General features: G+C 41.7%; 1 protein-coding gene across 1 annotated transcript in view; it reads left to right on the top strand.

The window, feature by feature from the left end:
* LOC142065011 (alpha-2-macroglobulin-like) overlaps positions 1–15,802 on the top strand; it is a 40,416-nt gene that overhangs the window by 12,467 nt on the left and 12,147 nt on the right. Inside the window, exons 7-22 of the mRNA XM_075110724.1 lie at positions 275–359; positions 1,089–1,212; positions 1,942–2,056; positions 2,192–2,301; positions 3,182–3,343; positions 3,609–3,836; positions 5,477–5,540; positions 6,782–6,924; positions 7,291–7,440; positions 7,653–7,823; positions 8,526–8,625; positions 10,061–10,187; positions 10,458–10,686; positions 11,767–11,893; positions 12,499–12,620; positions 15,160–15,211. Coding sequence (XP_074966825.1) covers positions 275–359; positions 1,089–1,212; positions 1,942–2,056; positions 2,192–2,301; positions 3,182–3,343; positions 3,609–3,836; positions 5,477–5,540; positions 6,782–6,924; positions 7,291–7,440; positions 7,653–7,823; positions 8,526–8,625; positions 10,061–10,187; positions 10,458–10,686; positions 11,767–11,893; positions 12,499–12,620; positions 15,160–15,211 — 2,109 coding nt within the window. The remainder of the gene's footprint in view (positions 1–274; positions 360–1,088; positions 1,213–1,941; positions 2,057–2,191; positions 2,302–3,181; positions 3,344–3,608; positions 3,837–5,476; positions 5,541–6,781; positions 6,925–7,290; positions 7,441–7,652; positions 7,824–8,525; positions 8,626–10,060; positions 10,188–10,457; positions 10,687–11,766; positions 11,894–12,498; positions 12,621–15,159; positions 15,212–15,802) is intronic.

The raw sequence follows: 15,802 nt of genomic DNA, 5'->3' as shown, positions 1-15,802 counted from the left end.
TGTAAGGGATCTACACAGCTATCTAGTGCCAATAAGATCACATAAACATGTGCCACAAATGAGGGAAGCTAAGGGCTACAACCCTCCTTAAATTCCCTTTAAACCCAAAACAGCAGTAAAAGCTGAGAAAACCTAGGGAACAGAGAGCAGAGCTGTACTGCACACCACAGAGAGGTGATGGTTTGTATTAAGATGATCCTGGGTCTGTGTTTGTGTTGCTGTGCAGTACACAGCTCTCCTTCACTTTTCTCATATCAGACTTTCTCCCATCTAGTGCTGCCAAAGTACGAGGTCCTGGTGAAGCTGCCCAAGACGATCACTATTAAGGACATGGAGCTTCCAGTGTCTGTCTGCGGTCTGTGAGTCACAGAGCTAAGTTAATCTCTCTCTCACTCATCCTTCACTCCTCTTTTCTGCTGACGACCAAAAGAAGAGCTGGGGAAGGCTTTTCATACCTTTCCCAGACATTTAGTGCAGGCTCATCCACCCTATCAAACCCGAGCCTGCTACTTGGCCTGAACAGTCAAAGTGAAGGATCTTCTCTATGTTCCTTAAAAGATAATGCCAAACCAATCTCTAGCTCTCTCCTCCCAGTTTACTGTATACTTTATCTATCTCTCTTTACATTTCTTCAGTTAGAGCTTCTCTGCTAATCCTGAACCCTCAAATACTCAGAGATGTCAAATCAGACATCACTTAAAGAGGTGGTGCAAACCTAGTGTTCTCATTTTTGGCTCATAAATTGCTCCTCCTGAGCCCCTGGTTGCCTTTCTACTTCTTTGTTGAACCCTCAGCAGTTTGTGATACAAAGATACACGCAGCTGAAATAATCTTCTACAGAAAATCTTTTACTGTATTCCTGCAAAGACCTCCCACCTAGAACAAATTCTAATGGATGATGGAAGAATCTCACCATGGAAATGATGGAAATGTAATCACTAGAATCATTAAAATATCAGACTAGTCGGCCTTTAAGAAAAAATATTAGGAAGTCATCCACAGAGGTCTTGAAGAAGATGTGTCTGAGTGTCACTCTCGGACCGATTGTCTCAACATCTAATATATTGTTTAACACTCTGTGATTATAGGTACACCTATGGGAAACCTGTTCCTGGTTTGGTGAATGTCCAAGTATGCCGGAAATTTTCCCATTCTGCTTCAAACTGTTATGGAAAAGAAGCAGAAGCTGTGTGTGAAGAATTCACTAAGCAGGTAAGTCCCAAGATTAAAATATAGGGCTCTTTCTTATGGGTAATGGGCAGTGCTGCTAAAGGAGGCCAAATCTGTGACTGTTGGTAGATAGTAGGACATTAGAGATAAAACCCTTTCTGGGGACAAGCAGATGTTCCCAGAGGAAAGCATTCTTAAGAGGTGGATCATTAAACTGGAAACAGAACTGATGAAGAAAACCCTACAGCTGAAATCCTGACCTCATTGAAACTAGGGATGAATCTCCAGTTAGCAGCTGTGAGGTCCCTACTAATGATCCCCAAACCAAGAAAAGAATATGTAAGAGATTTTTTTAACTGTGGGAGGGTCTGGCAGGGAGCAAAGGGCAAAGAAGATGCAGACAAAACAAGAAAGTGGTATTGTATATGTGTCAAACACATGAGAAAGGAGAAAGGGCAACAAGTAAAAGGGTGAAAACAACAGAAGACACAGGAAGAAAAACAGAACTAAGGTAGGAGGGATTTGACAAGGAAACCAGTATGTGCCTTGGAGAACTGAGTGTCAAGTACCTCACAGGACACAGAAAATGTATGGATGAAACACTAGGAAACAAGTTCTGGTCTTGGAGACAACCCTCGAAGATAAGGCGGGGATTTCATCACAGAAGTTAAGCCTGTTGGGTTGGGGGGTATCTATTCCTTTCCCACAAGGCACCAAATTTGTTCACAGAATTGAAAATTGTTCCAATTTTCTCTCCAATTCCCTGCTTAGGCAGATGCTCATGGGTGTGTTTCTGGTGTAGTAAGGACCAAGATATTTCAGCTCCAGCGCAGGGGATATGAGATGAGCATTGAGGTACAAGGCAAGATCACAGAAGATGGCACAGGTATGTATCACATAGAGATGGCAAAGTGATGGCAGGCCATAGTGGGAGGGCCTGACGAAGATGAGGAAATTGGAGTGACGTGTCTAGAACTGCTGCCATTTGCTAATAATCCTTCTTCACTGTGCTCTTTCTCAGGAATAGAGATGACTGGAACAGGCTCCTGTGGAATCACGTCCATCATGAGCAAAATCAGCTTTGACATGCTGGACTCCCAGTACAGACCAGGGATCCCACTCTTTGGGAGGGTACGGTACTTCTGAGATCCTGGACAATGAATGGCATAGCAAACTCACAAGTGCACAATTCCATGAGATGGAATAGCAGTGTGTAGATGACACAGTCCACCTTCTTCTGCCTTTGCACAGGCAGATGAATTACTGTCAGTTTGGGGCACTTGAACAGACACATGGCCCTGAATCTCCTGGCAGTCAGCCCAGCACAAAATAGAAGGCCTGTTGTTCTGACACATGAAGATAACACCAGGGAGCAGCAAGTGTGGGCTATTCCACACGGGAACTTTATCTAGGTGCAAAGGATAACCACAACACAGGTACAGATAGTTACCTCATCAACAAGGGCACAGTCCCACAGTACCCAACCAGACTGAGCAGAGCAGAAGTGGTGACAGTAACAGGATCCACCAACAGTCCAGCATTCACCAGACAATGTGAGGTGAAAAGTCAAGGCTGAGGTCAACCAAGGAAGTCTAGTTAACCAGACGGAGATCCATCCAGCAGAAGAAAGAGCTGGGCGTAGGTCTACCTCCAATGTAGCTTTAGTCAAGGACTGGGACAAGGCACAAGCCTGAACGTAGACTCCGTGAACCAAGAGGCAGATGATATCTGCTTTGCATATGAAGTTGGCTAGGGGAACTAAAACCTTAGGAACTTAGGGTTCTGACAGATAATTTCCCTGGGCCAATCATATTGTTTTGCTGAGAATTTTCTCAGTTGCTGCCTCAGACAACCCAGGACTCACCCCACACATTTCCACATTCTCATCTTTTTTTCTTCTCTGTAAGAAACATTGTGCCTGGCAAGGAGGAAAAAGGGGAATAGGCTTTAAGATTTGGGAATTGGTTTCTGTTGCTAGTCAAAAACCTGAAGTTTGCTTTTTTTCTGTTAGGTGAAGCTGGTAGATGGCACTGATGCTCCGATCGCCAATGAAACCATCATGATTTCTGTGGATGGAGACAGATACAAAGGGAATTACACTACAGATGAGCAGGGACAATCCTGGTTTTCCATAGACACTACCACCTTCACACAAGCCTCCCTGGAAATCCAAGTGAGTGGCAGAGACAGGGCAGAGGGACGGGGGTAAACCTCTGTCTTTCTGATCAGTAGGGGAAATATCTATCCATCAGTCTTCCTGCCAGCTGGAAGATAAAGCAAGTTTCTTAGCAGGTCACTTCTCTGTGTCTCCTGGGCATGTTCTCTACTTTCTTCTAAAAGTGGGAAATATAGAACATACCCAGAGTTTTTCTGTGGACTTTCATGTGACTTGTTACCTGGTTTTGGTCAGCTGTGGACTTTTTATTCTTCTTTATCAGGCTGATCATAAACCTGAACTGAACTGTTATGACAGCAACTGGATCACACCTTCCTATGAGCATGCCACACGTAGAATAAGTCGGTTTTACTCCCCCAGTAAAAGTTTCCTCAAAATCGAGCCAAAGCCTGAGACATTAAGTTGTGGCTCCCCCACGAAGATCCAGGTGCACTATATCTTCACACCAGAGGCCACAGGAGAGCAGAAGAAAATTGTCATTTACTATTTGGTAAGAATTATTTGTGTTTACTTTGACCTATGGCCACAGAGAACACTGTGGCACATTTAGCTGCCTTCCATTGTGAGCAACCACAGCACTTGCTATATGGTCAGTCCTTAGCCAGTAATGATAAAGGGAGTTTAAAACAGAAAGTGTGGCCTATGGCAGTGGGATTTAAACACATTTCTGTAATGTTTCTCATGTTGTCTTCTGTGTGCAGAAATGGGTAGAATGTACATGTTTTATTCAGGACAGAAGAGAGACAAAATGTTGATGGAGAGAGCATTGTCTCAGGTGCAACCATCGAAGACTCTCATAATACTCCACTCTCAGTCTCCTCCATTCCAAATTCTGGTTCATACGTGGTCACTGCTCAGAAACCAACATATTACAACAAGAAGATGAGAGATGAGGAGGAAAGCAGTCTCCTACTCAGTTTTGTCCTTTGGTAGTCATCTGACCACTGAAACTAAAGCAAAACCAGAAAAGACCAATAAGCTTAGAGTTTAAGTCATATATCAGGCAATGATGGAAAGTTTGGGATACTACAGTAACTGGAATAGACTAGTACACTGACATTGAGAACCGTGAATTGATTCTTTTTGGAGGGCAGAGGAGAGAGACTAATTCAACTATGACTGAACAATGATCTATAAGGAAGAATCAGATGAATATTCAAATAAAACTTCTTTTCCCCTAAATTTCTTTTTCCGGTTTTCCCATTTAGTGACATTAGCAGGAGAGATGAGAGTAGCCTTGGAGAGCTAGAAGAAATCAGTGGAACAAACACTCCTGTTCTGATGGGTTGTACAGAACATTGGGGGGACTTAGACTGAGATTACAAAAATGAGAATAGAAACCTGTGGTACAGATGTCCATGCACTTAATTTCAAGACTGCTATCAATAAATTGAAGCACAAGATTCCTGTTTATCACAGTAGTCTGGGAAAGCTGGTCTTAAGTATACACACACAGCAGGTAACCAACAGTGAGGGTAACAATGGCGGAACTTAATAGGTGTGGATCCCACATCTTGAAATTAAAATATGGTGCTATGGAACAGATATCCTACATGGAAAGTAATTGTATGAAAGGCTTCTATGTTTGTGAAAAACGAAACTTTTTCTAGAATTGAGGAAATTACAGCTATCATTCAAGCTGTTGCTTACTGCCTGACTTCACGTATTGTATTCAAACTCTCCTTATTTACAGCCTATGCTCTTCTATTCCAACTCTGTGTGAGTTATGAAACTAATCCTGATTAAATTTTTTTCTAGACTGTTTCACAATGCAACTGAGAGTGTTATCTCACTCATCAGTCTGTTCCAAATTGTTAGAAACAGGCATATGACCCCCAAACATGTGTGCTCAGAGGCAAAGTGCATTTGAACGTGGTCTATATATATAATACATACAAAAGGGAAACCAGGTCTGACCAATGAGGAAACATCAATCCTGCTAAGAGTGAATATTTCTGTCTCTAAAGACACAGTACATTCCAGTCTGGCACTTGCTTAGTATCTTCTTGGTTTTGTTCACAGTTGGCAGTGCTATTCATATTCACACTCAACAGTTAACACAGTGAACGTTTATTTTCTTTCCCTTCAACAGCGGTAGCACAATTACAGGAAGGTTTCTCTGACATACAGGTAATGGCCAAGGGAGGCATTATATTAGCAGACACCCATGATCTGACTGTGAATCCTGGAGATGGTGAGCAGAACTATGCATTTTTAGCATCTCTGATGATAATTTGGGGGCAGAGGGGATGTGGAGGAATTATTTAAATTCAAACATTTAATGTTTGAATTGAAATGCATTTTCAGAATTAAATCTTTTTAAATGAAGTGGCTTGGGTTAGTTTTGTTTTCTCTGAGTTCTGTCAGGTGCTATTTTTTTGACCAGAACATTTTGGAAAATTCAACAAATAATATGCATAATGTTTTGGCCATTTTTTACTCAAACCAGCACTTTCTGCTGACCACTCTAGCCTATTCAGTTTGTGGATGCTTACCAGTGTTGTAAGACTCACAGGTACAGTGAGAAGGAAGAAGAACATGTCTCCTTTTCTTTCTCTCTCCCATTCCTTCATTTTTTTTGGTACTGTTTCTCCCTTACAAGCATGTCAGCACACACATCCCCCTATATTCTAACCAATACATTTAACTGTATTCATATAATTGTCCAAGGATTACACATTTCAGTAACTGAGGCTGGCTATGATACATCTTTAAAAGTCTTTCATCAATAAGACCAGGGAGATATTTTGGAAGTCTATGAGGAGTTGCACTGCGGTGGGTGTAAATATTATATGGAAGTAAAAGATCTTGCGTGATGCATGTTCATATAAAGTTCTGCATCCTCACTAGTAGTAGTGACTAAACTAACACCCTGGCCCATAACAAGAGATGTTCTATCACCTTTGTCCAGATTGTGACATGAAGCTCAGGCCAAGCTAGGAAGAGTCTTTCAACACAGAAGGGCATTTTCCACTGTGGTTGGAGCAATAGCTTGGAGTTCCAGCTAAATGCTTGCTTAGCAGTAATTTTGCAAAGTTTTTTTTTCAACCACTGTGCAACTTTGACTGCTGCCACCCATTACAACAGCCCCTATTTCTATGTTTTTCCCTCATCTTATTTTGTGGACTGAAGAAGATCTTGGAGATTCAGGAGTAAAGGGGTCAGGAACATCAAGAAATTATGCCAGGTGTTAACTGGGGAGAATCTAGAAGGCATACTGAGGCTCACCAAACTCAACTCGTTTGACTATTACGTGATCACTGTTTGAATGCAGGTGTCTTCAGCAACAGCAATAGACTTCAGACACGTATCAGTAGTCCTGCCCCTGCTAATAAAAAATATTCATCATAAGTGAACCTACTTTTTTATCTGGGGAAGGCAAATGCACATACTAGAACTTCTTATATGCTGCTTAGCCTTTTTTCTCTCTGTTAGCTTATGGGACATTTCAGTTGACCTTTCCTGTTGAGGCGGCAGTTGCTCCCCTGGCACGGATGCTTGTGTATACCACTTCACCCAGTGGGGAAGTCATAGCCAGTTCAGCAGACTTCCAGGTTGAAAGTTGCTTCTCCAATAAAGTGAGTATAAGTCAAGGTTTATGCAACCCATGTTTGTTTCATGGCCAGTGGTTCAGTTATCTGTTTTAGAATGCAGACAGGATTCATAATGGGTTCATGAAATGGTCTGACCAGATGTTGACAGAGGATTAGTGACTGGAACTCCAGAATAAGTTACAAAGCCATAACTATAAAAAGTGGAGCAATACAGAATAAGAAAGAGAATGACTGGTCATTTTTTATTACATTTGATTACAAAGCTGGATATATATTAGAAGAGCTGCAAGGCACTAGCAGAGCTCAGTTCACAAGGCTAGATGCTTCAATATAATAACATGTAACAGCATCAGGAAAAGTGGCTGTTTTAACTTCCTTTTGGGGTTGCAGGTCAGACTGAGTTTTGTACCCAAGGAAGGTCTTCCTGCCTCTAACACACGCCTGCAACTCCATACCTCACCAAGGTCCCTGTGTGCCCTCCGTGCTGTGGACAAGAGCGTTCTCCTCATGAAGCCTGAAGATGAGCTCTCTCCCAGCTCTGTAAGTCTTGGTTATCTCTGGTAATAAGAAAGTACAAAAACAAACCAGTTCTTCAACTACAATTAACACCACTATTGTCATAGGGCCATGTATTTTTATAGCTGCATTCACTACAGTTGTTTTTTAGAAGTTGGCTTTTATCAAAGGAGTGTTAAGTAGTGTCTGTGTCCCTGTAAGTACACACTTTTCCCTGGTTGTTTGCATTTCCCCAGGTGTATGATCATCTCCCTCTGAAGGAAATCCGTGGTTATAGCTTCAAGGACTACTACCTAGAAGAGGAAAATGTAAACCCTTGTGTGTCACTTGACAACATATTATTAAATGGATTCCTCTACATACCCATTTCTCCTGATGGTGAAGGTGATGCCTATGACATTCTCAAAGTAAGCTCCAGCCCTTTGTTTTAATTGTTATTCCTTTCTGGAACATAGTCTCTTCTCCTCTTCTCCCTGACCTGGAGGTTTTTAGTGAACTTTTAGTGAGCTTTGAGCTTGCTAACTTTTGTATGCAAGACAACAACCAGCCCTGTCACTGGTACTTGAGTGCTTCTCTGAACCATTATAACTTTGAAAGGTCTCCTCATTGCTAGTAGAGATACCTGTGAATGGGCTCAAGTAAGGAAAGAGTACTGAGAAGTGACCCCTGGTACCATAATATTAGAAATTCTGCCTCAGTCATGCATGCTCTCTCTCTATCTGGTGTAGACAGAACTTTAATAAAGTGCCAGTTACTTTGATAACTCACAAACATACCTATACCCGTCTAGAGAGTCATCCACTAGACTTTCTGGGTACCCTCAATCTAATGCTTTTCACATATGTCATTTTCACCCAGGCAGATGCCCCCAAGGTAGACTTGTGGCCTTAGCTTTCCTTCTGATCACGCCAGTATTTAGCCTTAGGATGAGTATAACATGACAAAGCCTCAACATCTGGGTTGAAACAGTCTATCTGACACTATATGCAAGCCTTTGTTATTCTGATCGATGCCAGAAATAAGTACATTTATTCTTGACATACTAAAACCAGTTTATTTTCAAAACTATGTTAGCATATTTTTTGCTCCTCTTTCTCTTACTTTACTAGGAATTGGGCTTGAAAGTCTTCACTAGCAGCAAGATCCATAAGCCTGAAATCTGCCAGCATTACCCAGGACACATGATGGAGAGGAGTTACAGCAGTTCTAGTAAGAATACATGCTTCATTTTACCTTCCACATAACTACCTAAAATTTACCACCCTGCTTCTTTCCTTCCCTCTACGTCTTTGAATATAAATCACACCAGGCAAGCCAGATTCTCTTGTCAGATAATACTGACCTAATTCAGGATCACTTCCTTCTGGCCTCAGTCCTGAAATATGAAGCTGATACACCTCTGCCTGCTTATCCCCAGCTAGACAGATGTACCTGGCTAGAGCTGTGTGTGCTCAGTGCCTCCCATGCCAGCCTGTACAGTTAGGATCCTGTAGGCGCCAGAACAGTCTGCCTACATTGGATGGACTGTGCCAGCACAAAGTGGTGGCTTTTTTCCATGAGATCCAAGTCCAGCTATGGAAACATAAAAAAATGAGTCTTTTCTTCTAGGTAGTCGCATTCTAGCAATAACTAGAGGAACAACTAGGGCAAAAGTGGGCCAAGATAAATGAGAAGATGGTACAATTCTGTGGGTAACTATTTTACCACTGGGGCCTGAGTAATTTGGTTCTATTCCCAGCTCTCTCACTCACATGACTATAAGAGGCTGGGTAGCTCATGTCACTTCTCTGCAGCTTCAGTGACTATGAAGATAGAATAGTGTTATTACTTTTTTTTCCTGAGTAGTTCTGAGATTAGAAAGCACTCTCACCTATATCACTTCCAGTCACTGACTTTTCTAGTGCAGTATCCCAGGTCCTATTAAAAAATTATAGCTTTTGGTCTGGTGATAGCCTTCTATTCATAACAGATCAGATCTCTGGTTTCAAAATGCAAGATTTGTCTTCAGACCATGGCCTGAGACAGCTGGCTGCTTTGAGAACATATAAAGTCTTATAAGGCTGATGGAAAGCCTTGTAAGACTTCATAAGGCACAACACTATGCAACACTGTGAGAATGCATCTCCCTGTTCTGGAACAGTTTATTTGCTAATGGCCAGAGATGAAGAGACCCATATTCATCTCAAAAGAATCTTAGATGGAGGAGGGGAGGGCTAAATGTAGCTCTGTTTCTGGTCATGTATAAACACAATCAATTCTTCAACCTAATTTAATAAGCTATGTGCAACAGTAATACCTGGAGGCAGTAAGTTCCACATTTAACTCTGTATTGCAACAGAAATGCACCCTTCATAACATCATCATATATGGCTCTTTTGGTACTGCTGAGTTTGCTGGCAATGGGGGAAGAATGCTCAACCTCGTGCAATCTATATAAGAAGAGCAGCAACATTAGGAAAAATTAAATATTGAGATGACACAGAGAATATATTTGTTTCCAGTGGCCAAGGTTTCAAAGTTGTTCCTTCGATTTTAAAGTTTTAGCTAAAAATAAGCACTATTGGAAAGGAAAGTATCCTCCTGATCTAGGATGGAGTTTGACACATCTTTTCCTTTACTTCCTGTCCTTGAACAAATTTGCTAGTCGCAGCATTGAATATGCTTGAAGATTTGGACTATGAAATAACAGACCATATGGTTGCTGGCAATCCTGTGGAGACCGTCCGGAAGTACTTCCCGGAGACATGGATCTGGGACATAGTTTCAGTGAAGTAAGTGTTTATGCACATGTAGAGTGTGGCCACTGGGGCAGAAACTCAGAAGGTATTTAAGCCTCGGTGGAAATATTACTATTTCAGAGAGGGATATTTCTAGTAGACAGAAGGATTTTTCATAGGATGGTTTGGGAGGACATGCAAAAGCCGGTGCCCATATCCCAACTGGTCAGGAGTTTGCTGTCAGCAGGTGTTATTCAGTAGGCTGAGAAAAACATAGGTGATCACCAGAATATAACTGAAATCTTGTTCTCTGTCCCTCACCAGCTCTGAGGGAAATGCTGATCTAGGCGTGACCATCCCTGACACCATCACCGAGTGGAAAGCCAATGCGTTCTGTACTTCGGCAGACACGGGCTTTGGCCTGTCCCCAACAGTGTCCCTCAGAGCCTTTCAGCCCTTCTTTGTAGAGCTCACCCTGCCCTACTCTGTGGTGCGTGGTGAGTCCTTCACGCTGAAAGCCACCGTTTTCAACTACCTGACTGCCTGCATCAGGGTAAGAGACATTCACAGCTTTGCTCAGTCTGATGGCTTAGGGGCTACAATGGGCCACTGGTTTCCCAAGCCAGATGACTGATCTCTGATGATAATTTCGTGTAGGTGTACATATGTAGGAACTCTTGGTGTATTTATTGAAGGGCAAATAAGTTTTTCCAACAAAGTTTTGAAAGCTGCATTTGATTCAGAATCTAAAGCTCTGCTGCTGAGGCTCCTGGCCTTGTCATCACAGATTTATGTCATCCTATAGAAATATGAAACGAGTTATCCACAGACCACAGTATCACCACATAATCACATGGAAACTCCAGGTTCACCAGGGTGGATAACCGTGTTCAACATTTAGTCACACCTCATATAAGCATCTCACAACAAAGTATCATGCCAGATTTGCTGGAATATGCAGAGTTCCTGTGATTTATTGTGTCTGCCCCTAAGACACTGAGCAGAGCTATATATAGCTTCATTATTCTTATCTGCATTCTTCCACCAACAGAAAAGACAGGATAGAATTTGGGAGGTGATTAGAAAAAAATCTCAATCACCTTTACTCAGTTTTTTATAAATACAGATTTTTATTCTACAAGGAATGAAGCTGAGACAAGGAGGGGCACTGATCCAGCCATTCCAATGCACTCTCATTTATTTCCCTGTCTTTCCTGTTTTGTTTGCTATTTTCAGGTTCCTTATTCCACTTTCCCTTTTTTCCTTACCAGCTTTCCCACTGCTAGTGTTTTACTTCTTCACCTAACTAATCATGAGGGAGGTCTTTAATTCATGGCTAAGTTTGTAGTCATTGGTTTGCCCTTACTCACACAACTCACAACTAGTCCATGCTCTCTGTTTTCCCAGAATCAGTTTACTTTCCAAAGATATATGTTCTGTTCTTACACTTACCTCCCCAGTCTCTCACAATTGTACACATCTGAGTCTTTTCCCCCTGTATCACCCAGTTCTTGGTCTGCAATATCTATAAGGTTCTCAGTCCCACAGTGTAACCAGCTCCACTACCCATTTCCATGTACTGCACTGTCTCCAGTAACCCCAGGTTCTCTGCACCTCTCTATACAACCGGCAGGTCAGTGTGTCTCTGGCTGAATCTACTCATTTCCTGGCTACACCAGTAGAGAAGCAGGAAGAATCCTACTGCATTTGCATGAATGAAAGGAAAACTGTGGCTTGGACAGTAACACCAAGATCTCTAGGTAAGAGGCTGGACAAAAAGAGAATACTGGGATCAGATATCTGTGGATGACATCAGATCTTTGGTGTGAGGAGCTGGGTGACTCCAAACCTGGTTGGACGATCTTGTCTATGCCAGAAGTAAGCAGTCCAACCCTGAGGTTGAGACACTACACTGGGGTGCAGTTTCCAGGTCCTAAACAAACTATTTAGGTGTAACGAGCCATTGTTTTAAGATTTGAATAGAAATCACAAATTCCCTTAATGCATGCAAAGCAGTCAGACATTCCTGCTGTGGACCTGAGAATATCTTAGCTTAATGTGGCTGGGACTGAAATATTTTAATCAAATCTTGCTTTCTCTGAAGCCTTATAGAAGATGACTGTTTGACTTACAAAACCTGCCCTCTACTAGTCTTCTTGATGATGGTCTAAAACCTGCTTGTGTGGCCATCACAAAGAAGGTGGCCCAGAAAGCTGCAGCTGGATCAAGATAAAACACTGTCTCGAGTTTAATTCTCCTCTTGGAAAAGCTTCTCTGTAATGCACCAGAGAGTGCCCAGCACAGACACAAACCCACATTTCCCTGGCTCTGCCTGGCAGGGCTGGCTGACCCCTGTTTCCTCCAGGGCAGGTGGAGCTCTCGGTGAGCACTGAGGCCCTGCAGAACCAGCAGCCCTGTGGGAATGCCATTGTGGAGACCCCTGAGAAAGGGCGGAAGGACACAGTCATCAGACAGCTGCTGGTGGAGGTATGCGGGCTGCTGAGTTTGGTGGCACAGAAAAGTAATAACGATGTCATCATCCACAGCAACAGTTCCTGCATGATAAAGGTTTTCTGTTTTAGCATGATAGCAGCAGTAGTGGCTTGTGTGACTCTTACTCTGCACACTTTTATGAAAGAAGCATTGATAAATCTCACACAGGCCAATACAACCCATAACTCATAATGTTGCCATGTCATAGTAAAAGCAGGGTATTACATTACTTAGTGGGACAGAAATAATAAGGCAGGCAATAATGACATGTTTGTCCCAGACAATTCATCTGGAAGATGAATGAGAATTCTTTGATTTTACCTGTAATAAATCACCGGGATACGTTGTAAATGGAAGATTTGCCAGAAACCTTATGCATCTCCTCCAGCATATGGCCAGTACTCTGGAATATGAAACAGTCACCACAATCAACAAATTTTTTTTAAAAAAACCGCTACTATCCTTGTTTTGAATTGCTTTTATTACCTTTTAGGAATGTTCAAAACAGTATGAACTAACTTTTTATTTTTGTATTCTTTTGTGTATTTCTTTTCCTTAAGCAGTGTTTCGTAATGATAAAACCACAGCTTTTCCCATGATAAATAGCCAGTCATAAAATTAATCCACAGTATAAGACTCCCTGTGATATTAATAGCAAAAAGAGAGTACTAACTCATTATATAGTTAAAACTATATAATATCACGTGTCATAATATTGTCAATCCTACGCATGACAGGAAGGGTTAATCGTATTCAACAAAATAAAGTCAGGAGTAATATATGACATTGCAACTCCTCCTTACATTGCAGACATTCCAATTTTTAGTAAGGCAGAGCTAGGATTCATGTAATAAGTAACTTCAGAAAAAGTTTTGCTAACCTGAATGCAATGATGGCACTACAATCCTATCTGTTAGGATTTTTTTTTAATTTTACTTATTTACAAATGATTTTGATTGTATAGTGCATTTTGTGTATCAGGGCACAAATAACTGTTTAACATTTCAGGAAAGTTTCCTAATACCTTCAGGAAAAAGAGTGTTTATTTTGTTCTTTGAAGATATTAGAAGATCAGAACTGTAAAGTCTTTTCACCCAGATGGCGGGGGAGTGAAAATAACTGAATGAGCATTAAAATCGCTGCTGTCAGGATGTCTGAGAGATTACTGGTCTTATCCTGTTATTGTAATGAGGTAATTCATATACAGCAAGCCCTGACTGGATAGAATCAGAGATCAGCATCCAAGGCTGAACAGTTAATTAACAGGGGTGGATAAAGTGTAATTTGCTTGGGGTGGAGCTGCATTGTCCCAAACACATGGATATCAGTATCCCTTGCAGCAGGCCGTGCATCCCTCAGAGAGGGAGTGTGCCAGAGCCCCCGGGGTGTCCTTTTGCCTCTTGTGTAACCAAGCCTTGCTGAGAACATTTTGGGAAATAGGATGTTTTTTGCACCAAGGAATTTCTCAGCTGGGAAGGAAAATCTTTCAAATAGTTACAGTTTGTATGTTTTAATTTCCTGTTGAAATGCTCAAAATCAAACAAAACATTTAGTTGCATTTCAAAATGACATACTGAAACAAACCAGAAGGTGTCTTTTCAAACAAGCATATAGGTCTGTCATAGAGTATCCTAATATTTTTTTATCCCCCCCCCCCCCTTTAATCTTTCTCTGCCTTTTCATACTGAATAATGAGAGACAATGTATTGTAACTGTGTGAGAAAGTGAAGGTAATACCATTGTTTACATGCTGGTAAAATACTTCAGCTGGCAAAAGTTGGGAACCAGTAATGAAGCAATGGGAACTCTCCTATTTGGAGGTTAAAAAAATGATGCCAGAATCTCACTGAAATGAACTGTGATTAAAGTATGTTTTCAAGTAAATATTTGATTCCTGAGTTTTATGCAGAATGTTTTCAAGCAGCTCAACAGAAAACAGGGCTTCTTTGCTGACTTCAAAAATTAGGCTAGAAGTTTTTGAAACAGAGGGATGTAATCACCAGTTGTCTGTGGCATGTATTTGACTTTTGGGTGCATTGGAATGCTCTAGTTGTCACTTGTCAAAGCTCTTGCATACATATCCTACCAGCGTCCCAGGCACTCAGCTGTCATCGCAGTCTGAAGAGTTCTGCTAGACTGAGCCAAGGTGGGTAGCACCTTGGAAGACAGAGCCCCGTGGCTCTCTTAGCGCTGTCAGCAACATCATCTTGCACGTTATCCGCACCATAACCTGTGAAGCTGCAGGGCCTCTCTCAGTAATAAGAAAGGAAAGAACATGTACTAAATTTCATGTCTGTAATTAGCCAGTATGTTACAGTCCTCAGTAATCCTCAGTTTAGCATGCAGAGGAAAAACTTTGTAAGCAATTTCTAAAGACTTTTCAATATAATGAAGTTATTACCACAGGAGAATTTATAAGTATTTAATTTTCTTAGAGTCCATTTTAGATTCCCTCTTGATATTTACTCCTTTTGGTTTTCTTTCCTTTTGTGTTTTTTTTTGTTTGTTTGTTTGTTTTCCTTTTCTCCCCAAGCCAGAAGGGACCGAGGTGGAAACTACCTACAACACTGTGCTCTGCGCATCTGGTAAGAGCCTTTTGCTTTCTAAGACCTTCTTTGCTGAGGTAGAGACTAAAGACAAAGGGAGAAGACGAGGTTTGTGAATGCTCCGCTCTAAGAACAAAGGTGTAGGGATCTGATAAAATTGAACAAACTAGATGCATGTCCCATTGGTAGTGAAACTAATTCTTTCTAAAGGACAAGAGCTAAGGCTGTAATAGTCCCTGCAGTCTTCGGCAGAAGCTTATCTCTTCAGAACCGAGGCCGGCCAGGCCCCTGTTGGGAGAGAATATCTGGGATTTAATAGGGTTATCTCTAACATCTTTCATACAATGGTGGTGGCCATGGTCTGCCCACCAAAGCAGAAGAGGCCAGAAAGATAGGCTGGAAAGTCTATTTGTCAGTCAAGGACAGCAGATAGTGCCATGTGGAAGTGTGTGACTGTCTGTGAGGGTGTTGTAGGCCCAACAAAATATTTGCAGAATGGAAAGCTTCCACTGCAAAATTATGGAGGAATGGATTTGTTGACAGCAGGAAAACCCTGTGCAGGGAACAGTGTCTCACCCTCTTAGCTGCTACCCAGGCATGTAGATATACCCAGAACTGTAGCCAAATCGA

Source organism: Phalacrocorax aristotelis, chromosome 1, assembly GCF_949628215.1.
Source record: "Phalacrocorax aristotelis chromosome 1, bGulAri2.1, whole genome shotgun sequence".
Classification (NCBI taxonomy): Eukaryota; Metazoa; Chordata; class Aves; order Suliformes; family Phalacrocoracidae; genus Phalacrocorax; species Phalacrocorax aristotelis.
Note: the sequence above shows the minus strand (reverse complement) of the source record. Positions and strands in the feature narration are given on the sequence as shown.